Source organism: Hemiscyllium ocellatum, chromosome 27 (genome assembly GCF_020745735.1).
Source record: "Hemiscyllium ocellatum isolate sHemOce1 chromosome 27, sHemOce1.pat.X.cur, whole genome shotgun sequence".
Classification (NCBI taxonomy): Eukaryota; Metazoa; Chordata; class Chondrichthyes; order Orectolobiformes; family Hemiscylliidae; genus Hemiscyllium; species Hemiscyllium ocellatum.
The window spans coordinates 6,878,454-6,902,555 of record NC_083427.1 but is presented as its reverse complement, the minus strand read 5'-3'; the positions used below and the strand labels follow the sequence as shown (position 1 = coordinate 6,902,555).

Below are 24,102 nucleotides of genomic sequence, written 5' to 3'. Positions count from 1 at the left end.
ATAGGCTCATCCAGAAGTTTAGGATGATTGGGATCCACAGTGACTTGGCTGCATGGATTCAGAATTGGCTTGTCCATACAGGGCAAAGGGTAGTGATGGAAGGGTGCTTTTTCAGGCTGAAGGTCCCTGACTAGTGTTGTTCTACAGGGATCTGTACTAGAACTTCTACCGTTTGTGATATACATAAATGACTGAGATGAAAACATAGGTCAATGGGTTAGTACGTTTGCAGGTCAGGCAGCATCCGAGGAGCAGGAAAATCGACGTCTCGGGCCGCAGCCCGATTCCTGATGAAGGGCTTCTGCCCGAAACGTCGATTTTCCTGCTCCTCAAATACTGCCTGACCTGCTGTGCTTTTCCAGCACCACTCTGATCTCCAGCATCTGCAGTCCTCACTTTCGTCTAGTAAGTTTGCAGTCAACGCAAAGATTGGTGGAGCTGTGGATAGCGTAGAAGGTTATCAGAATACAGATCAGTTGCAGGTATCAGCCGAGAAATGGCAGATGGAGATCAATGCGGATAAGTGTGGGATGCTGCACTTTGGAAGATGAAACGTTAAGGGAAAGTGTACAGTTAATGGCAGGACTCTGAACAGCATTGATGTACGGAAGGATCTTCGGGTCCAAATCGACGGCTCCCTGAAATTGGGAACACAGGTAGGTAAGGTGGTGAAAGAAGGACTTTACTGGTCGACAAATTGAGTACAAAAGTTAGATGGATAGAGCTCTTAAGGATAGTGGAATCAAGGGTTATGGGGATAAGGCAGGAACAGGATACTGACTGAGGATGATCAGCCATGATCATAATGAATGGTGGTGCTGGCTCGAAGGGCAGAATGGCCTACTCCTGCACCTACTGTCTCTCGTTAGTTATCATGATGCAGCTATCAAAGACTTTGCTGAGAATACTGCACTCAGCCCTGGTCGCCACATTACAGGAAGGATGTGGAGGGGTTTGGAGAGGGCGCAGAAGAGGTTAACTGCTGCCTGGATTAGAGGGCCTGAGAGGCTGGAAAAACTCGGGTTATTTCTCTGGAGCGGCAGGGAATGAGAGGAGACTGGATAGGAGTCGAGAAAACGATGAGCTGCACAGACAAGGTTGGCAGTCAGAATCGTTTTCCCAAGGTTGCAATGTCTCATGCTCAGGGGAATGCATTAAGGTGAGAGAGGGACAGTGAAAAGGAGACGGGAGGGGCAGGTTTTTTTTACACAGAGTGGTAGGAGTCTGGAAAGCAGTGTTGGCATGGGGCTGGTTGAGGCGCGTACAATAAGGACATTTAAGGGACTTTGAGATAAGTGTATGAATATGCAGGGAATGGAGGGGTATGGTCCAAGGCAAAGCAGAAGGGAATGGTTTCATTTAGCATCATGTTTGACACATTCCTGTGCTTACTGCTCTATGTTCTAACGGCCCTACCCTCGTCCAAACACTTGGTTACCTCCTCAACACATTCCTAGGTATAACCTCCCTCTGACAACACTGTTAACTCTCCCTAATTAAATCTTGCCTCTCCAAATGGAAATTAATTTTCTTCTGCATTTTTTTTTAAGATTCTCTACAGTGTAGAAACAGGCCCTTCGGCCCAACAAGTCCACACCGATCCTTGGAAGAGTAACCCACCCAGACCCATTCCTCTACCCGATATTTACCCCTAGGGGCAATTTAGCGTGGCAAATTCACCCTAACCTGCGCATCTTTGGGTTGGGGGAGGAAACCCACACAGACAGGGGGAGAATGTGCAAACTCCACACAGACAGACGTCCTGAGGCTGGAATCGAACCTGGGACCCTGGCGCTGTGAGGCAGCAGTGCTAACCACTGAGCCACCGTGCCACCCTGTTTTCCTGTAACCTGACACCTTACTCATCACTCAGCCATCCTCCCAATCTTACCATCATCAATAAATGTACTTATCATCTCTCCCAATTCTCATCCAGAGTTGTGGAGATATATTAGACTTTTTTTCTTCAGAATTACAGAATCCCTACAGTGTGGAAACAGGCCCTTCAGCCCAACAAGTCCACACCGACCCTCCGAAGAGTAACTCGCCCACACTCGTTCCACTACCCTATATTTACCCCTACGAGCAATTTAGCATGGCCAATTCACACTAGCCTGCACATCTTTGGGTTGTGGGAGGAAACCGAAGCACCCAGAGGAAACCCGTACAGACACGGGGAGAATGTGTGAACTCCACACAGACAGTTCCCCGAGGCTGGCGTTGTGAGGCAGCAGTGCTAGCCACTGAGCCACCATGCCACCCCCTACTTTTCTCCACCACATTACTTACTACTGATGTTAGACTCATTGGTCTATAGTTCCTGGTCTGTCTCTATCACCCTCCTTATTAAGTGGAACCGCGTTACTATCCTCCAGTTCTGTGGCCAGAAATGATTTAAAAATGTGGGTCAGGGCACCTGTAATTTCCTCCCTCATCTCCCACGACAGCATGGGATACAGTTCATCCCACCTTGGCGATTTGTCCACTTTTAAATCAGTCCAAAACGACCTCATTTCTCAAGAACTGCTTTTGTGCGTTGTGTTCTTCTACAACTGGAGGAGATCTCGGGATACAAATTGTCTCAGCCGCTGCCGATAATATCCTGCTTTAGTTAGGAAGGTTCCCTTTGCTTTCAGTGGAAATCTGTTGTTGGTTTTGATTTCTTAGTTTCATTACCCCTTCGGTTTGAGGGAGTAAAAAAGGAAATGAATTCCAGAGAAACTGGAGTTGTCTTGTTCTGAATTTCTAAGCTGGATTCACAGTAATAGTAGACATCAACCCTTTATGCAGGGAATGATTTGCAGACAGGAAACTCAAACCAAGCATCACATCTAGATCTGGAGTCACTCGACCGATCAGAGCAGATATAGGGGGGAAGGAGAAATGTTCTGTGACAGAAAGTGTTTTTTTTAAAAGTAAGTGTGACTGAAAGATCACTGCTACACGCTTTGGAGTGAGAGTGTTCCTGTACACGGACAATGGAAAGAGCTTTAAACAGTTCCACAGAGTGGGGAGAAAGCGGCGCACCGACCGCAGGGAGAAACCATATGTGTGTCGGCGAGGTTTCAAATGATAATCCAATCTGGAGAGAGAGGGCGGCTCAAGGACAGCTGCATCCTGGAGAAACCAGGGAAGTGTGAAGACTGGGAGAAAGGATTCAATTCCGATCTGAGTTTGAAATCCATTGGCGCATTCACACTGGGGAGAGAGTGCTCCCGAGTACGGGAAAGAATTCACCTGGTCATCGCTGAATGACGGACCAACTTGCTGCCTCTGACACAAGACCTTTGAAATGTGCTGACTTTCTGAGATGGGCTTTCAAAGTCCGAGGAATCTGTTGACCCACCCAGCGGATGGGGAGAAACTATTCCCCTGCTTCGTGTGTCGGAAGCAGTTCATTCTCAGTGAGTTTGTGCTGAGGCAAAACCTTTCAAATGTTCTGGGGAGACTTTTAAAAGCAGCGATGATCTGCTGAGGCACGAACAGCAAGGACTGGGTTCTGCTGAAGTTGCTGCTGTTAATCACATCCAGAACCTGACCATCCTCATTCTAAGAGAACTTGTCTCTGTTGATGTAAATAGTCACTCTGGCGAGGTTGAAGTGTAATATTCTGGATGTAGATTAAATAAACCAGCTTTGTGTCAAACGCACAGTTGTCAAGTCCTTGCGGGGAGGCTGATGTCCTGTTACTGATTCATGTTTTAGCTCCTTTCTCCTCTTGATGTAAGACTTTTTACAGAGTCGTAGAGTCACTATATTGTGGAAACAGGCCCTTCGTCCCAACAAGTCCACACTGACCCCCCCCAGACCCATTCGCCTACCTCATTACTCTGCATTTACCCCTGACTAATGCACCTAACCTACACATTCCTGAACACTCTGGGCAACTTAGCATGGTCAATTCACCCTAACCTGCACATCTTTGTGACTGTGGGATGGAACCAGAGCACCCGGAGGGAACCCACGCAGGCCCGAGGGGGAGAATATGCAAACTCCACACAGTCACCCAAGGCTGGAATTGAACCCAGGTCACTCGCACTGTGAGGCAGCAGTGTAAGCCACTGTGCCACCTTCCACTACTTCAGACAGTAACCTCTGACGTAACGTAGGAAAATGCAACAGTAAATGTGCACAGGAAGATCCCATACTTAGTAATGTGATTATAGGGGTGGTAGAGTGGTTAGCACCATTGCCTCACAGCGCCAGGGACCCGGGTTCGATTTCAGCCTCGGGTGACTGTCTGTATGTGTGGAGTTTGCACATTCTCCCCCCCGCATCTACCTGGGTTTCCTCCGAGAGCTCTTGTTTGCCTTGTTAAATTACCCATAGTGTTCAGGGAGGTGTACAATAGGTGCGTTAGCCACAAGGTTACAGGGATAGGTTAGAGGAATGGGTCTGGGGGGGATGCTGTTTGGAGGGTCGGTGTGGGTTTGTTGGGCCGAAGGGCCTAAATGGATTCTCTAATCAGAATCGCTACATTGCGGAAAGAGGTCACTCGGCCCGTCAAGTCTGCAACAACTCTCTGAAGAGTATCCTACCCAGATGCAGCGTTTTCTACCCATACCCCCTTCCCCAACCCTCACACTTACTATGGCCAATCCACCTAAAGTGCACATCTTTGGGCTGAGAGAGGAAACCAGAGCACCCAGAGGGGGACCCGAGCAGACACTGGGAGAATGTGCAAACTCCTCATAGACAGTCACCCAAAGCTGCAAACCAGTCCGGGACTGTTAATCTGCCACCCAGTCCATTGGTTCACTGATGGTTCTTGAGGGATGAGTATAGAACAGTTCACCAGCAAAACCTGCTGACCCTTCACAGTAACCTCATGAGAACTTGCCCATCCATCTTAGAGGGCCCACCTGTAGCTTTAGTTGGAGATTTCATCTGACAGTTTTTTTTATTCATTTGTGGGAGTTGGGCATCACTGACTGGCCAGCATTGACAAGGTGGTGGTGAGCTGCCTTCTTTAACGGCTGCAGTCCACTTGCTGTGGGTTAACCCATAATGCTGTAGGGAGGGAATTCCAGGATTTTGACCCAATGACTGTGAAGGAACAGCGGTATCTATTCAAGTCAGGATGGTGGGTGGCTTGGGAGGGGAACTTGCATGTGGTGGTGTTCACAAGTATCTGCTGCCCTTGCCCTTATAGATGGAAGTGGTCGTGGGTTTGGAAGCGGCTGTCTAAGGATCTCAAGTGAATTTCAGCAGTGCATCTTGTAGATAGTACACACTGCTGCTACTGAGCCCCAGTGGTGAAGAGATTGAATGTTTGTAGATGTGGTGCCGGTCAAGTGGGTTGCTTTGTCCTGGATGGTGTCAAGCTTCTTGAGTATTGTTGGGGCCGCCCCATCCAGGTAAGTGGGGAGTATTCCATCCCACTCCTGACTTGTGCCTTGTAGATGGTGTTTAGACTTTGGGGTGCCAGGAGATGAGTTACTCGCCACAGTATCCCTAGTCTCTGACCTGCTCTTGTAGCCACTGTGTTTATGTGGTGAGTCCAGTTGAGTTTCTGGTCAATGGTAACCCAAACGATGTTGACAGTGGTGGGTTCAGTGATGGTAATACTGTTGAATGTCAAGGGACAGTAGTTAGAGTGTCTCTTATTGGTGATGGTCATTGTCTGGCACTTGTGTGGTGTGAATGTTACTTGCCACTTGTCTGCCCAAGCCTGGACATTGTCCAGATCTTGTTGCATTTGAGCACAGACTGCTTCAATATCTGAGCGGTTGGGAATGGTGCTGAACACTGTGCAACCAGAGGCGAACATGCCCACTTCTGACCTTATGATGGAGGGAAGGTCATTGATGAAGCAGCTGAAGATTGTTGGACCTGGGACACTACCCTGAGGGGCTCCTGCAGGGATGTCCTGGAGCTGAGATGACCGACCCTCCACAACCACAGCCATCTTCCTTTGCGCCAGGAAGATGGAACATCTGACAGTGCATTGCCCCCTCAGTACTGCAATGGAATATCAACCTGGATTTTCTGCTCCCGTTTCTGGATATGAATGTCAATCCTTGTCACTCAAAGATGGGAATGCAACCATTAAGCCGTGACTGAGACGCTGGATTATTTCAGTTCACAGACGTTCGGTTACTCTTGTGCACTAGTGTTAGGTTTGGGTCTGGGATTAGCCAGAGAGGATGTTCAAGTCATAGGTGATCTAAAAACATTTTATTAAGAAGCAAGAATTTCAAGATGATACAGAAGAGGCAGAAAACACAGATGAGGGTAACAGGCGAGAACTGTTTACTGATCCCAGACTGGACAAATGGAAACCATGTTGTTTCTGCGTCTTCCTGGGCTGGCTGGAACATTAGGCTGAAGCCAGCCCAGATTAATCTGAAAATCTGCTTCACACATGAAGCATGGGATTCCCCCCTTCCCCTTCACTCTCACTCTCCCTGGTTCATGTTCTTTGTTATATACGTTGTAACAGGCCTTAGTTGCCGACTTCGGACGCTCTCTTCATAAGAGGGAGCACCATTCCTACAATGTTTGACAAATATAAGATTTTATTGAAGGTATTTTAGATTAGATTCACTACAGTGTGGAAACAGGCCCTTCAGCCCAACAAGTCCACACCGACTCTCCGAAGATCCATTCCACTCCATTTGCCCCTGACTAATCCACCTAACACTACGAGCAATTTAGCATGGCCAATTCACCCTAACCTGCACATCTTTGGACTGTGGGAGGAAACTGGAGCACCCAGAGGAAACCCACGCAGACACGGGGAGAATGTGCAAACTCCACACAGACAGTTGCCCTGAGGTGGGAATTGAACCTGGGTCCCTGGTGCTGTGAGGCAGCAGTGCTAGCCACTGTGCCGCCCCCAATTAAATAGTGATTCTTGCAGCTCTCCCAACATTGGGATGGGAATGTTATTATTAATATATATGCATGGAACCCATGAATCCCTACAGTGCAGTAAGAGGCCGTTTGGCCCATCCAGTCTGCAGTGACCCTCCATATAGCATCCTGTTCCCCCAACCCTGCATTTATTCAGAAGAGGGAGCACTATTCCTATCGTTCTCCAATAGGACTGTTGGAAGCTAAGACTCCGCAAAGAATTGTTAGGACGGAATTCGTCCAAGCGTGTTCTTTTAAGGAGTGACCACACTTACCCAATTTTAGATTATTTACAGTGTGGAAACAGGCCCTTCGGCCCAACAAGTCCACACCGACCCGCCGAAGCGCAACCCACCCATACCCCTACATATACCCCTTACCTAACACTACGGGCAATTTAGCATGGCCAATTCACCTGACCCGCACATCTTTTGGACTGTGGGAGGAAACCGGAGCACCCGGAGGAAACCCACGCAGACACGGGGAGAATGTGCAAACTCCACACAGTCAGTCGCCTGAGGCAGGAATTGAACCCAGGTCCCTGGCGCTGTGAGGCAGCAGTGCTAACCACTATGCCACCGTGCCGCCCTTTAATTATTTGATATAAAGCAGGTACGTTTATTTAGCTGCAGAAACTTAGCTGTTACAGCGAAGCACGAAAGATCGAGTGGTTCGCTGGAGAAAATGTACAAGTTCTGAAAATCTATCGATAAGCTCCGTTAGTTATACTATTTTCTAATCTCAATTCATGCAACGTGATCTTTCACAAACAAAAGCCTTCTTCAAAATGGTATAATTTGCAAACAAAGGTTCTATGTATTCTGGAAACATTTTTACAAAGGCTTTACATATATTTGAGACATTCTGTATCATGGACACAAAGAATTACTTTGAAATGTTCGAAACATTTTCCTAGTCTTATTATCACATAGTTTACCTTAATCTAATCACTTAGTTTAGATGTTCTCTCATTTGAACACCAGCTTTGTTATTTGTTATGGCAATAATCCCAGAATTAAAAATTACTTTGGTCATCATTTTAAACTATAGGTTCACAGTGCCCCCAATGTCCTAAGAAGTAACTACATCTCTGTCCTTTCATGGGCTTCTATAATATCCTAACAATAGGTAAGCTTTAAACTTCTCAAATCAGAAAGAGTTAAAGAGAATGGGGGCTTCCCACAGCTTCTGTGCTCCAGATTCTGACCGCCGTTCTGTAGTTACCTTCAGGGAATCACACCCTGTGCTGCTTTTACAAGCAAGTTGTCTCACATGGTGGATCAGTGGTTAGCACTGCTGTCTCACAGCACCAGGGTCCCAGGTTCGATTCCAGCCTTGGGTGACTGGGTGGAGTTTGCACGTTCGCCCCGTGCCTGTGTGGGTTTCCTCCCACAATACAAAGATTTGCAGGCCAGGTGAATTGACCATGCTAAATTTCCCATAGTGTTAGGTGCATCAGTCAGAGGGAAATGGGTCTGGGTGGGTTACTCTTCGGGTCAGTGTGGACTGGTTGGGCCGAAGGGCCTGTTACCACACTGTAAGGAATCTAATCTAAACCACACTGCCCAGCAAAGGAGGTGGTGAAAATGTGACGGGCGATCGGAGTTTCTGTGCTTGAGCAGGTTGGCTGGAATGCCAGCTTTGGGCATTCCGGTGTCTTTCCACTTGCTCGGGAATCAATGGCTTTTTCGAGTGGTGAGTGATGAGGGTTGCTTATCTGACACAACAGTGACAGGAAGCTGCAGTGCAGCATCAGACAGAGACTGTGAGGTGTCCGACTCAGGAGCACTGTTCACTCGCTGCTTACTGCTGTCAGTGAGGACTGCACCATCTGCTGATATCAGGGAGGCGGTTTTCATGACGGTTGGACGAGCACCGTCTCGATCCCATCACAGACTTCGTGGCCAAATTGAATTACTTGACGTAGACGGGTCCAGTGTTAATTTGCACAGTACCTCCCGGTCCACAGCATCATTCTCTTGGCTCCTTGCAAGTGAGTTGATAAGTGTGGCACTGGAAAAGCACAGCAGGTCAGGCAGCATCTGAGGAGCAGGAGAGTCTAGGTTTCGGGATGAAGGGCTTATGCCCAAAATGTCAACTCTCCTGCTCCTCAGACACTGCCTGACCTACTGTGTTTTCCAGCACTACACTTATGGACTCTGATCTCCAGCATCTGCAGTCCTCACTTTCTCTCTCTCTCTCTACTTTCAACTGAGGCAGTTTTCTGTCAGTTGTGTTAATGCTGTGCATCAGGTCGGTTTTGAAACACACCGTCCCGATTTGGAAATAGATCGCTGTTCCTTCACCGCACGGACAGAAATTCCTGAAATTCCTTTCCGTACCTCACTGCGGGTGTCCCTCCACCTCAAGGACTGAGCAATTCACGGACACAGCCCATCACCACCTTCTCCCAGACAATTAGGGATGCACAATGAATGCTGGTCTAGCCAGCAAAGCCCAAATCTCCTTGGCTAACTTGTAAAAAATTGCACCGAAAATCAATTTCAGATTGAAATATAAATTCATAATTTTATTGCACGAGTTTTTGTTGAAGCATTTTCAAAAAATTTTGTTTTCCATGGGTTGGGATATCGCTGTCAGGTCTGATACATGTTGCTCATTCCTCAGTGAATGCTTTACCAATTCAAAGGTAAATAAGACTCAAACACCTTGCTGTGGATCCAGAGTCATGTGCAGACCAGACTATGAAAAGACTGCAAATTTCCTTCTATAAACAGCATGAATGAACCAAATGGGTTGAAATTCGGGCAGCACTGCTGCCTCACACTGCCAAGGACCCACGATCAATTCTGATTGGTCAGAGTATTGAGTACAGGAGTTGGGAGGTTATGTTGCGCCTATATAGGACATTGGTTAGGCCACTGTTGGAATATTGCGTGCATTTCTGGTCTCCTTCCTATCGGAAAGATGTTGTGAAACATGAAAGGGTTCAGAAAAGATTTACAAGGATGTTGCCAGGGTTGGAGGATCTGAGCTACAGGGAGAGGCTGAACAGGATGGGGCTGTTTTCTCTGGAGCGTCAGAGACTGAGAGGTGACCTTATGGAGGTTTACAAAATCATGAGGGGCATGGATAGGATAAATAGGCAAAGTCTTTTCCCTGGAGTCGGGGAGTCCAGAACTAGAGAGCATAGGTTTAGGGTGAGGGGGGAAAGATATAAAAGAGACCTAAGGGGCAACTTTTTAACGCAGAGGGTGGTACGTGTATGGAATGAGCTGCCAGAGGAATGGTGGAAGCTGGTAGAATTGCAACATTTAAGAGGCATTTGGATGGGTATATGAATAGGAAGGGTTTGGAGGGATATGGGCCGGGTGCTGGCAGGTGGGACTAGATTGGGTTAGGATATCTGGTCGGCGTAGATGGGTTGGACCAAAGGGTCTGTTTCCATGCTGTACATCTCTATGGCTGACTGTGTGGAGTTTGCACATTCTCCCCCGTGTCTGTATGGATTCCTTCCAGGTACTCCAGTTTCTTCCCACAGTCCAGAAATGTGCAGGTTGGGTAGACTGGCTATGAGAAATGCAGGGTTAAAGAGTGAGTTGGGGTGTGGGGCTATCATGGTGGGCTTCTTTTCAGAGGGTCGGTGTGGACTTGATGGGCCAAATGGCTTGCTTCCACTCACTGGGAGGGATTCAGTGAAATTAAGGGTGAGCATCACAGATACCTTTTCAAACTGATTTGGAGTCTGGGCTGACACTAATTGTTAAAAGTTCACTTGAGAATGTAACTTTTAAAAAGAAGTTTTGCGATTTACATATGAAACAAGAGAAACTAACGTGGTCATTCTGACAGATGAGAGACTTAACAAACAATCAAGGTATTTCTCGATGTATAATTTCAGTTGCATCACGGAGTAAAGGTTTGCTGTAAATTCTGTATCTTACAATTGTATACTCCACAACCACCTGATGAAGAAGCAGCGCTCCAAAAGCTAGTGCTTTCAATTAAATCTGTTGGACCAGGACCTGGCGTTTTAACTTTTCAAACTGCAACCACAAAAATCAGTGATATTTACAGAATACTAAACTCCAGCCTCTTCTGGGAGTTGTTAGCGTGATTAACAGCCGGATCTAACCCCAGTTGTCATTTGTGAACACGCTGATGTGTCAGCAGGTTTGATGGCTGACTGAAACCCTTCCCACACACACAACAGATAAATGGTTTCTCCCCAGTGTGAGTTCGCTGGTGTATTACCAGGTTAAAAGACTTTGTGAAACTCCTTCCACACACAGAACACGTGAACGGCCTCTCCCCTGTGTGAATTCGCTGGTGTATCAGAAGGTTGGATGGATGAGTGTATCCCTTCCCACACACGGAGCAAATGAAGCATCTCTCCCCAGAATGAACCCGTTGATGAGCTATAAGGTTGGGTGAAGACCTGAACCTTTTCCCACAACTTGAGCAACTGAAAGGCCTCTCCTCCGTGTGTGTCTGTTGGTGTTCGAGCAAATGGGAGGACCGAGTGAATCCTTTCCCACACTCGGAGCAGGTGAACGGTCTCTCCCCTGTGTGAACTCGCTGGTGTGCAGTGAGGTTGGATGAAGATCTGAACCGCTTTCCACAGGAAGCGCACTTGAACGGCCTCTCCTCGGTGTGAGTTTGTTGATGAGACTGGAGGCAGGATAACTGAGTAAATGCTTTCTCACAGACCGAGCAGGTGTATGGTTTCTCACCAGTGTGACTGCGTCGATGGTTTTCCAGCAGGGACGGGTAGTCGAATCCTTTACCACAATCTTCACATTTCCATGGCTTCTCCATCGTGCTGATGTCCTTCTCCGAACTGGACAATCATGAGAAACGTCGTCCACTCACTGGGAAAACAGACGCTCTCTGCTGTGATGGTGCAATGTTTGTTCAAACTGCAGAACTAGTTCACGTACTTTGCTGGAACACTCCTATTTAGGAGAACGGGACAGGGGTGCTTCTCCAGTCTCTCAGTACCTCTCCAGTCACACGGAACATCTGAAACATTTTCTTACAGAACAGGCAAATCCTGCCTCAGTCAAAGGCTCATCGTATTCATCAAGGTCATGGCCGGGTTCTTTATTTGGGTTCACCCTCTAGAAAACCTCCCTCTTGTTTGAGATCTTGCAATAAGGAGTTCACGAACTCTGTGCAACCACACCGTATGACCTGGGGCTGGGGGGAATGCAAGAAAAAGAGTTGACAACATTCTCCTCCCCCCACTCCCTCTGTAACCAAACACCCCAGACCTGGGAGGGAAATGCAGGGAAGAGGGTTTACAACATTCTCCTCCCCCCACCAGCCCCTCTGCAAACCAACTCCCCTGACCTTGGGGGGAGAAATGCAGGGAAGAGGGTTTACAACATTCCCCTCCCCCAACTCCCTGTGCATCAAATCGTATGACCTGGAAGAAAATGCAGGGGAAGAGTTCAACAACATTGTTATTCTCACCTACTCCCTCATCTGCAGGTCCGCGCAGGCGCAGTGCGGGCCCACTGTCCGGAGCAGGCGCAGTACACCTGTCGCCAGCTGCAGGGCTGGAGCTGCCTCGCTTTGGAGCGGCCGGGGTTGGGGTGGGCTCGAGCCCCGAGCGGTGTCTCACGCTGGCCCCGAGCCGGTTGCCCTGGAAACCTTTGTCTTGGCGAGCACGTGGAAAAGGAAGGGGAAACAATGGGTGGAGGGGGCGGGGCTCGTTAAGCTGTCCGCTCCGCCTCCAGCCTTGGGCTCCGAGGACGTCACCGCCGAGCGCTGCCGTCTCTCTAGTCCCCGCCCCCAAAGGATGTCGTCACAATGCGTCTCACGGCCCAATGAGCTTCCAGAGTAGAACTGCCGCTTCCGTGCAACCTCTGGGTGCAAGTTGATGTCACCCTTCCTATTTCTCTTCTCACCCTGGGAGGCTGGGAAGGAGGGGAGAAACTGGCCACTTGTGTCATAGGAAGTAAATGCAGGGGACGGGCAGATTTTTGCAATGGTTAGTTCTGCAAACTGGGCCTGAATTTTCAGGATTGTCAAAGAAGCAAAGGTGGTCAATGGTGACTTGCCAAGTGCTTCATGGAACAGACAGGGGAAATGCAGGTAAGGTGTCTCCCCCTGGCCAGAGAGTCAAGGAACATGTGGCACAATTGAAAAACTTACCGGCATGCCGTTTAAGATCAAAACGTGGAGATTTTCATTTTAACTCTTTGAGATCTGTGGAAGCTCGGTCTTTAAGGGTGTTTCGAGGAAAGGTTAATGGAGTTCTTAATACTAATGGCATAAAGAGTTAAATGGATATTGTTGATTCAAGACTTTGAAGTGTTTGATCAGCCATGACCAACTTAAATGGCAGGCTTGGCATTTCTGTTCCTAGTCAGGGCTCTCTCTGTTAAAAGTATTGTCATTCGTTACTGCCTTGGCTTGGCACATTTATTTTTCTGGTTCAAAGGATGGACTGTATCCTAATGTTCACAATTAAAGGGATGGCTTCCCAAGAAAAGACTTAATTTTAAAGGGACAGTAAATTTATGTAAGACTCAAGGTATATCTAATATTGTTCCTTTGTAGGTATTTAATATATTGCCTATAGTTCTTTAAACTTTATTCACAATTCTTTCTAGTCTTACAATACAGTGCTGTCGGTACAATATATATTTCTGGATTGATTCAATATGGCATAGAAGTCCAATCAGCAGTTTGAGTGCACACTAAGTCTGTGGACATGATATGGTGGTGCCGCTGTTGGACTGGGTGACAGCGTTAAAAATCACACAAATCCAACAGGTTTAGTTGGAAGCACTAGCTTTCGGAGCACTGCTGCAACTAGTGGGGCAGCATCATAGGACACAGAATTCATAACAAAAGATCACAGTGTCATACAACTGATGCGACATATTGAACTGTATATCTTTCATCTCTTAGAATGTGCTGCAGGTTTCGATTCCTTAATATGTAAATCCCAGAACTTCTTTCAAGTCATGTTCCTGAGATAGCTTAAGGTTTTATTGGAAAAAAAGTGACACCTCAGCTCAGGACACCTTTAATGCATTGTCTGAGCTGAGATGTCAACTTTTTTGCTAAAATCTTAAGTTATCTCTGGAATGTGACCTGAAAGAAGTTCTGGATTTACGTAGTAATGAACTGAAACCTGCAACCCAGTCTAAAAGATGAAAGGCTCAACAGCAATCCAGGTTTGTTCAATATATCACATCAGTTGTATGACACTATGACCTTTTACTATTAATTCGGTGTCCTATGATCATAATCCACTAGCATCCTGACAAAGGAGCAGCACTCTGAAATCTAGTACATCCAAATAAACCTGTTAGACTATAACCTGGTGTTGTGTGTGATTGTTAACTAACTCTGTGTAGCAGTCCAATAGGTTTCATGATCCCACTATATCCCCGTGGCCTTGCAAGATTTTTACCTCAGTGCACACACAATTTCAGTTTGACTTCATGGATTGTCTTTGCTTTCACCTTGCTCATTGGTTCGGATTTCAGGTCATGACCACTGAACATCTGGCAGTATTTCTAATCAGAAATAGTGTACTGTATATAACAGTTTTCTTTTAAGATCCACTAATACGTACGTACATGGAGGGTGAAAATTTTCAGAAAGGATGTGTTAAGTGTCAATCAGAATGAGTAGAGTGTGGAAAGATTGCACGTGGTGTTTGGAGATGAACAGAGAAAAGAAAGAAATTAGAATTATCTGTTCTGAATTGATTTCCTCTACTGTCAATCCTAACTTTTGTAAACTCCTTTTACAGGAAATTGGAAGGGGCAGATCTGCAGTCATAAATGTCAAGTCAAAGGCCAAGTCAAGATCAGACTGAATCACTTAGTTCATCCGGATGTGACTATCAGCAGTCTGTGAATCAATAAACAAAGTGGTGTTTAGCCAACTCCCGTCATTATTAAGCATCAGGAACTGGAAAAACAGGAGATATAACTGAGTGAGAGTGCTTCCGTGCATTGACTGTGCAAAGAAACAGAAGCAGTTCCACAGCCTGAAGTTGAATTGCGTTGTTCCCCATGGGGAAGAGCCGGTTCTGTGTGCAGATGAAGCTTCCATCAATCATTTAACCTGAACGTTCATGGGACACACACACCATGGAGAAACCGTGGAAATGTGAGGACTGTGGGAAGGGATTCCGCTCCCCATCGGTGTTGGAAACACATCGACGCAGTCACACTGGAGAGAGGCCCTTCAGCTGCCCTGAGTGTGGGAAAGGATTCAGTGATTCCTCCACTCTGAAGAGGCACGAGCGAGTTCACACGCAGCAGAAGCCATTCGCCTGCTCCATGTGTGGCAAGGGCTTCATTCAGTCCTGCCACCTGCTGACCCACCAGCGGGTTCACACCGGGGAGAGACCCTTCACCTGCTCCGAGTGCGGGAAGGGCTTCACTCAGTCGTCTGTGCTGCTGCGACACCGGCGCGTTCACGTCGAGGAGAGACCCTTCACCTGCACAGTGTGCGGGAAGGGATTCACTCAATCCTCGGACCTGCTGACGCACCAGCGAGTTCACACCAAGGAGAGGCCCTTCACCTGTTCCACCTGTGGGAAGAGGTTCGCTCACTCATCCACCCTGCTCAGGCACCAGCGGGAACACACCGGGAAGAGGCCATTCGCTTGCTCCGAGTGTGGGAAGGGCTTCACTCAGTTTTCCGATCTGGTGCGACACCGGCGGGTCCACACCGGGGAGTGCCCTTTCACCTGCTCCACGTGTGGGAAGGGATTCAGTCAGTCGTCCAGCGTGCTGAGGCACCACAGCAGCCACACCAACGAAAGGCCTTTCAAATGCTCCGACTGCGGGGGTAGCTTCAAAACAGCTGAGGACCTGATGGTCCACCAGCGGATTCACACCGAGGAGAGACCGTACGGCTGCTCCCGCTGCGTGAAGAGGTTCCGAACAGTATCCAGCCTGCGGAGACACCAGCGCATTCACACCGGGGAGCGGCCGTTCGCATGCTCCGTGTGTGGGAAGGGATTTGCTCAGTCGTCCAACTTGCTGAGGCACCAGCAAGTGCACGAGTGATTAGGGTAATTTGGATTCTGCCGTCATCGCCGCTGTCGGTCACATCCCGGGCTGAACCCTGTTCGTTCTGACTGTGAGTGAAATGGGAGAGTTGGCAGGATTTCCTGTTCCTGCACTGGCCGCTCACACCGCTTTGCTTCCAGTGGGGTGGATGATCTCTGAGTTTGGAACTGCACATACCCACTAAAATGAGCCTTTGAAGTTGATGACACGGCTTTGTTTTTTTTTTGGAAACCGTCAGGGATAGATCTAAAATGAATGCATTTCTCTTTCCTTTTTCCATTGAGTGTCCAACCCATGGCCAGAGAAGTCGGCTCAGTTGATCTCTGTCGCTATCTACGATCCATATGAACCTCTCTGTAGCTTCACCTCCATCATCACATAGAAGATTATGATTAGATTAGTTACAGTGTGGAAACAGGCTCTTCGGCCCAACAAGTCCACACCGACCCACCGAAGCGCAACCCACCCAGACCCCATTCTCCTACATTTACCCCTTCACCTAACACTACGGGCAATTTAGCATGGCCAATTCACCTAACCTGCACATTTTTGGACTGTGGGAGGAAACCCGTGCAGCCACGGGGAGAATGTGCAAACTCCACGCAGTCAGTCGCCTGAGGCGGGAATTGAACCCCTGTCTCTAGCACTGTGAGGTAGTAGTGCTAACCACTGTGCCACTGTGAACAATCCACTGCAGTACAGGCCTCTGTTCCAGGCTCATTCAGATCCTTTCCAGATAAAGCCAGAGCTTTACAGATCATTCAGACACTTGTAAATCTAGGAGATGAAGCTGGATTGCTGAGCAGGACTTGCCAGTGCCCTGGCTGGGTGGGTGGTGCCCACTTTGAACCTGACCACTTCAGTCCGGCCAAATCCCTGTGACCCACCGACGGGCACAACCGACATGGTCGAGACTGTCGAAAGGAGCAACAGCGAGGGTGAGCACTTTTGTGGCCAAGCCTAAACCAAATGGTGCCATCAAACTCTTGTGTTGCTCTACAAGAGACGAGTGAAGGAATGTCACTCCCATCCAACTGTGGTGAAAACTTTAAGGGGTTAGAACATTGAACAGTACAGCACCATTCGGTCCTACAGTGTGGAAACAGGCCCTTCGACCCAACCAGTCCACACCAACCCTCCGAATAGTAACCCACCCCGACCCATTCCCCTCTGACTAATGCACCTAACCCTACGGGCAGTTTAGCATGGCCAGTTCACCCTGATCTGCACATCTTTGGATTGTGGGAGGAAACCGGAGCACCCGGAGGAAACCCACGCAGCCACAGGGAGAACGTGCAAACTCCACACACAGAGTCGTCGCCCGAGGGTGGAATCAAGCCTGGGACTCTGGTGCTGTGAGGCAGCAGTGCTAACCACTGAGCCACCGTGCCGCCCCACTCGAAGATCAGACTAACCCACACACCCTCCATTGTGTTATCTTCCATGTGCCTATCCAAGTGTCGCTTAAGTGTCCCTAATGTATCTGACTCTGCTGGCAGTGTATTCCACGCACCCCCCCCCCCCACTCTCCCCCCACTCTCTGTGTGAAGAACCTACCTCTGATATCTCCCCTAAGCCTTCCTCCAATCACCTTACAATTATGCCCCCTCTCCCTCGTGATAGCCATTCCCACCCTGGGAAAACGTCTCTGGCTATCCACTCTATCCAAGCCTCTCCTCAACCTCTGTCAAGTCACCGTTTATCCTTCCAATGAGAAAAGCCCTGTCTCCCTCATCCTTTCTTCATAAGACAAGCCCTCCAGTCCAGGCAGCATCCTGGGAAATCTCATCTGCACCCTCTCTAAAACTTCCAGAACTGGACACAATATTCCAAGTGTGGTCGAACCAGGAGTCGATAGAGCTGCAGCATAACCTCGCAGCTTTTAAATTCAATCCCCCTGCTAACCTCAGTGGCTCAGTGGTTAGCTCTGCTGCCTCACAGCACCAGGGTCCCAGGTTCAATTCCAGCCTTGGGTGACTGTCTGTGTGGAGGTTGCACATTCTGTGTTGGTTTCCTCCCACAGTCCAAAGATGTGCAGGTCAGGTAAATTGTCTGCTGCATTAGTCAGAGGGAGATGGGTCTGGGTAGGTTACTCTTTGGAGGGTCGGTGTGGGCTGGTTGGGCTGAAGGGCCTGTTTCCACGCTGTAGGGAATCTAATCTCAAAGCAAAACTTGGAAGCCAGCAGCTGAATTTCCATCCCTGTTTAAGGAAGAGAATAACCTTTTCCTTCATTTTGGACTTCCCTAATACAAGTGTTTACTGTTTGCCTGTGCCAAGGACACCATTTCTGAGCGAAGGAACCCAAAACTGCGCAGACTCCTGGTGTGGTCTCACCCAGCGCTGCATGCCTGCTGTCAGACCTCCCTGCTCCTGTGGGCTTCGCCAGTTTCCTCATTTCCCCTCACCCCAGCTCAGCACCGTCCCCATGACCTGTCCTACCTGCCCATCTCCCTTCCCACCTATCCGCTTAACCCTCCCCTCTGACCTATCACCTCCATCCTCTTTGCTACCTTCCCCCACCCTCCCCTTTGACCTATCTCCTCCATCCCCACCCCCATTCACCTATTGTACTCGTATGCTACTTTCTCCCCAGCCCCAACCCCCCCCCCCCCCCCAATTTATCTCTCCACTCTGCAGGCTCCCTGTCTCTATTCCTGATGAAGGGCCTTTGCCCAAAACGTCGATCTTCCTGCTCCTCGGATGCTGCCTGACCTGCTGTGCTTTTCCAGCACCACTCTGATCTGAACTCTGGTTTCCAGCATCTGCAGTCCTCACATTTGCCTCCCTGCTCCTGTGCTGAAACCCTTTTGCCTTCCATTTGTCTTCCTTGCCATTCCTGCATGCTTCCTTGGAAAGAATGGTGTACAGGGCCATGCAGATCCCTTTGCATATCAACAGTTCCAAATCCCATCACTAATAAGATAATACTCTGCCATCCTGACTTTCCTGTCAACGTGGATAACCTCACACTTATCCTACAATTGACGGCCAATTGCCCATTTGCTTAACTTTTGTACATTCCACCTCCCCCCCCCCCAACACCCCCCCCCACACACACACACACACACACACTCTTCCTGGAAGCCTCTTTATGTCCTGCTTACTCACAATCCGCCCAGTTTTGTGTGAATAAACTTAAAAATCTTACGTTTGACTCTCCCACCCCAAATTGTTGATGTATACCCTGATTGGCTGGGGGCTGCTCATTGTGGTGCCCTACTTATCAAAGCTAAACACTCCAAGAAGGATTAATTTATTTCTACTGTCTATTTCGTGCCTGCTAGCTCATTCTCGATCCATGCGTGTATATTCCGACCAAATTTTGCATGCTAACTTCTTATGTTGGATTGTATGAAAAGTGTTCGAAAAATTTAGTTTCTCCCATTTACTGGTTCTCCCATTCCTATTCCGTTAGTTATCCTTGAAACTTCCCGTAGTATTAGAAATAGATCAGTACAGCGCAGCGGCCCTTAATGTTGCGCCAACCTGTGAACTATTCTCAGCTCGTCTCCCTACACTATCCCAAAATCTACCATGTACTTATCTAAGGACTGTTTAAATCTCCCTAATGTGGCTGAGTTGGCTACATTGGCAGATAGGGCATTCCACACCCTTACCACTCTCTGAGTAAAGAACCTGCCTCTGACATCTGTCTTAAATCTATCACCCCTCAATTTGTAGTTATGCCCCCCCCTCATAAAAGCTGACCTCAACTATTGTCAAACATCGTTCCCCTTTCATAAATCTGTGTTGACTTTCTGGAACCCTGCTGTTACTTTGTAAATGTCCAGTTATCACATAGTTGGTTTCAGCATTTCCCTGCTACTGATGTTGGGCTCATCAGGAATCAAGGAGAAATATTTCTCGATTGTGTCTGGAAAAGCCTATGTTTGCACTCACGCACACACACACCCCCGCACACACACACACGTTTCAGTGCACTGACTGGGGTAAGACCTTCAATCAGTTGTACAACCTAAAAAACTGTGGCAGTTACAGTGAGGAGATGCTGCGAGCATGCTCTGTGTGAGGATGAAGCTTTCGCCCATCATCCAGGCTGGAATGACACAAGCAGACGTACACACCGGAGAAAATGTGGGGACTGTGGGAAGAGATTCCATTCTCCGCCTGGGCCGGAAACTCCTCATGCACTGCTGCACTGCACTGAGGCTGCTTACCTGGGAAGGAACTCGCCCAGCCGTCCAGCCCTGCTGACACACAAGCACAGGTACACTGGAGAGGGACCACGTTCCTGTGTCAGAAGGGATTCACTCAGCCCTCCATCCTGTTGTGGCCTCAGTGAATCCTCAGCAGGCAGAGGCTGCTCACCTCTTCATCAACTTTAGTGAGGCATCGGTGAGTTCACAAGTGATCACCATGTTACAATTTGGCAAGAAGTGATCAACTGGGTCCCTTCCGTTCAGCCTCCTCCATGGATCACAACAAAGGTCTCAGTTCCTTTTGCTTGATGCCATCCCCCTCTCTGATTGAAAATGTAATGTACTCTGCTTGGCTGTAATAAGGAACCAATCAATGCAATTCACACGTCAAGGAGCAAACCTGTTACCTGTGAAAGCTAATTTTGAAAAAATAACTTGGTGTTAAGTGTGCAGCCTTTGTTCAGTAACTTGTGCCCACATACACACAGGTACACAGAGAAATGGTGTCCAATGTAAAGGAAGATGAAAGAACATAACGTTTGAATGTGGTTGTTTTGAGGTTTAACCTGAACTGGTGCAGTTTTGATTGTTTCTTGGATGACGTCAGATGGGGCCAAATTCATTCATAATCACTTTTCTCTAAAACACAAATCACCTTTTTTTTTAAACATGGGCATTACTTCCAAAGGGAGAAAAAGTTCTGAGAGTAGATGTTAATGTAATTTTTTTTTAAAATTCATTTGTAGGACTTGGGCATCACGATCGCCCATCCCTATTTATGAGAATGAATGAATGCATCCCTACAGTGTGGAAACTGTGGTCTAACAAGTCCACACCGACCTTCCGAAGAGTATCCCACCCAAACCCATTCCTCCACGTTTCCCCTGCCTAATGCAACTAACCTACACATCCCTGAACACTATGGGGCAATTTACCACGGCACTTACCTGCACATCTTTGGATTATGGGAGGAAACCCCTGCAGACACGGGTTTAATGTGCAAACTGCACACTGACAGTCGCCCGAGGCTGGAATCGAACCTGGGTTCCTGGTGCTGTGAGGCAGCTGGGCTAACCACTGAGCCACCGTGCCATCCCTGGGAAGGTGGGGGTGAGCTGCCTTCTTGAGTCGCGGTAGTCCACTTGCTGTGGGTTGACCCACAATGCCGGTAGGAAGGGACCGTCCGGTTTCAGTTCTTTGTTGTGACTTTCTAGCGATTGATGCAATCGAGTGGCTTGCTAGGCCATTTCAGAGGGCAGTTGAGAGTCAACCGCATTGCTGTGTCTCTGGAGTCACGTGTAGGTCAGACAAGGTAAGGATGGCATTTTCCTTCCCTAGAAGACACTAGTGAACCAGATGGGTTTTTCAGACCATTGGCAATGGATTCATGGCCATCAGTCGACTCTTAATTCCGGATTTTGTTCTAATTGAATTCAAATTCCACCATCTGCAATGGTTTCTGGATTAATAGATGAGCAATAATACCACCAGGCCACCATCTCCCCAACCAAATCCCTGAATGTTATTCTTTTTTTAAAAAAATACCTCTTTCTTGAGCAAAACCCACAGGCTCATAATCATGGGTACCTGCAATTGTGTGTCATAGCTACTTATTTGACAGCTACTCAAATGCCTTGTGAAAACCTAACCCCACTCTGGACAAGACTGGACATTCAATGCGATTCGGAGTTCACTCCCACGAAAGTCAGCTGGAAAGAAATTCAACTGGTTCCTTCCAAAAAAGAGAGAGGGCATTTTCTCAAAAGGGAGTAACCAGCTGGGCAAAGTGATTGATTGGATTCCTCTTCCAAAGAGAAAGCATGAGCGCAATGGGCTGAATGGCCTAATTTCAAGCACATTTAAAGCGGAGGGAAGGATCATCTTGAGTTGTGGAATGATGTATTAACAAAAGCAGGGCCTCCTCTGTATGACCCATTTTAAGCCTGAAATACACACCCCACCAATCACCGTCACATTCTCTGAAATATCAGGTGGAATTTAACACAGAGAAGGGTTCAGAAAAGGTTTACAAGGATGTTGCCAGGGTTGGAGGGTCTGAGCTGCAGGCAGAAGCTGAATAGGCTGGGGTTGTTTTCCCTGGAATGTCAGAGGCTGAGGGGTGACCGTACAGAGGTTTATAAAATCATGAGGGGTATGGATAGGGTGAGTGAATAGCCAAGGTCTTTTCCCTGAGGTGGGGGAGTTCAGAACCAGACGACATGTGTTTAAGTTGAATCATAGAATCCCTACAATGTGGAAACAGGCCATTTAACTCAAAAAGCCCACACCAATCCTCCTAAGAATAACCCTCCCAGACCCAGTCCCCTATTCATCTATACTTGCCACTGACTAATGCACCTAACCTACAAATCCGAGAACATTATGGGGCAATTTAGCAAAGCCAATTCACCCTAACCTACACATCTTTTGGACTGTGGAAGGAAACCAGAGCAAGCCCACACAGACACAGGGGAAAATGTGCAAACCCCACACAGGCAGTTGCCCGAGGCTAGAATCGAACCTGGGTTCCTGGTGCTGCAAGGCAGCTGTGCTAACCACTGAGCCAACATGCCAAACTGAGAAAGGAAAGATTTAACAGGGACATAAGAGGCTACCTTTTCACGCAGAGGGTGGTGTGTGTGTGTGTGAGAGAGAGAGATGAGCTGCAAGAGGCATTGGTGGAGGCCGGTCCAATCACAAAATTTAAAACGCATCTGAATGGGTATAAGAATAGGAAAGCTTTAATGGGATATCGGCCAAATGCTGGCAAATGGGACTAGATTAATTCAGGATATCTTGTTGGCATGAACAAGTTGCACAGAAGGGTCTGTTTCCAAGCTATGCATCTTTAAGAGTAAGTGTGAGCAGATGTGATTTCACAGAAGGACGAGGGTGAGGCAATATAGAACAGATGCAAAGTTCTAAAGATGAGTAGGGACAGAGGAACCTGGGAATTCAGGAGCAGAGATTGGTAAAGATTGCAGCTGAAAATGTGTTGCTGGTTAAAGCACAGCAGGTTAGGCAGTATCCAAGGAACAGGAAATTCGACGTTTCGGGCATAAGCCCTTCATCAGGAATGAGGAGAGTGTGCCAGGCAGGCTCAGATAAAGATTGCAGAATAACTGAGTAGAATTAACAAAGCAGATAGGAAATTTGGATTCAGAAATGGAGACATCAAGGACCGTGGCAGCAAAGTTCTGCTGAATATTTCTAAAAGCTCCAGTTAATTCACAATTAGAGTATTGTATCCAGATCTGGGTGGCATGGTGGCACAGTGGTTAGCACTGCTGCCTCACAGCACCTGAGACCCGGGTTCAATTCCCGACTCAGGCAACTGACTGTGTGGAGTTTGCACGTTCTCCCCGTGTCTGCGTGGGTTTCCTCCGGGTGCTCCGGTTTCCTCCCACAGTCCAAAGATGTACGGGTCAGGTGAATTGGCCATGCTAAATTGCCCGTAGTGTTAGGTGAAGGGGTAAATGTAGGGGTATGGGTGGGTTTCACTTTGGTGGGTTGGTGTGGACTTGTTGGGCCGAAGGGCCTGTTTCCACACTGTAAGTCTAATCTAATCTGGCCACCGCATGTTCAGAACAACGTGGAGGTCCCTATCAGTGGAGAGGAGATTTACCAGAAAGGATCCAGGGACGACGTAGATGATATACAAGGTTAGAAGAAAGAGCTGGGAATGTTCTCCTTGAAGTAATAGAGGTAGAGGGGAGATTAGTAAGAGGTGAAGATGATTCTGGCAGCTTAACATAAAATAGGCAAGAGAAAATCTGTTCTCATCAACTGAGGTTAGAGGGACAAGGGCAATGCAGATGTACGATTTTGTGCATGAGACGCGAAGGAAATGTAACATTCAGAACTGAGAAACTTCAATGAACTTGTGTTTGTCAGGGAGATAATACACTGCAGGCCCAGAGTGCTGGGCTGAATTAACCATCCAATCAATGCCCTCCACCATTCACTTCAGTTGAAACTATTTAATACCCATAGTCAGAGCAGCGAATCCATCTCCATGACCACGATGGAAGCTCAAGCATAAATAGACAAGGTCTTTTCCCTGAGGTGGGGGAGTCCA

At 47.9% G+C, this 24,102-nt stretch overlaps 3 protein-coding genes across 5 annotated transcripts in view; 2 read left to right on the top strand and 1 right to left on the bottom strand.

The window, feature by feature from the left end:
- Window positions 1-14,921, top strand: part of LOC132828725 (zinc finger protein 235-like) — a 29,061-nt gene extending 14,140 nt beyond the window's left edge. The window contains exon 4 of one of the 3 annotated variants that reach the window (XM_060845837.1): window positions 14,591-14,921. In XM_060845837.1, the coding sequence (XP_060701820.1) occupies window positions 14,591-14,621 (31 nt within the window). In that variant the 3' untranslated portion in view covers window positions 14,622-14,921. Of the gene's footprint in view, window positions 1-2,790; window positions 3,600-14,590 lie in introns of those variants that run through there. The other 2 variants (XM_060845838.1, XM_060845839.1) reach the window with 2 other exon arrangements.
- On the bottom strand, window positions 9,395-12,431 carry LOC132828726 (zinc finger protein 664-like). The gene is made up of 2 exons (XM_060845840.1): window positions 12,292-12,431; window positions 9,395-12,015 (listed from the first exon to the last, which is right to left on the bottom strand). Exon 2 carries the CDS (start codon window positions 11,632-11,634, stop codon window positions 10,960-10,962), a length of 675 nt encoding a protein of 224 aa, XP_060701823.1. The 5' UTR covers window positions 11,635-12,015; window positions 12,292-12,431; the 3' UTR covers window positions 9,395-10,959.
- On the top strand, window positions 14,856-15,860 carry LOC132828641 (zinc finger protein 154-like). The gene is made up of 2 exons (XM_060845691.1): window positions 14,856-14,876; window positions 15,213-15,860. The coding sequence occupies exons 1-2, from the start codon at window positions 14,856-14,858 to the stop codon at window positions 15,858-15,860; spliced, it is 669 nt and encodes a 222-aa protein (XP_060701674.1).
- The last annotated feature ends 8,242 nt before the right edge of the window (window positions 15,861-24,102 follow it).

Coding starts and splice junctions, on each gene's coding strand:
- LOC132828641 (XM_060845691.1), top strand. CDS start 14,856: ATGGGGAAGAGCCGGTTCTGT. Junction 14,877..15,212: donor TGGGGAAGAGCCGGTTCTGT/GTGCAGATGAAG, acceptor ACCTGCTCCGAG/TGCGGGAAGGGCTTCACTCA.
- LOC132828726 (XM_060845840.1), bottom strand. CDS start 11,634: ATGGAGAAGCCATGGAAATGTGAAGATTGTGGTAAAGGATTCGACTAC.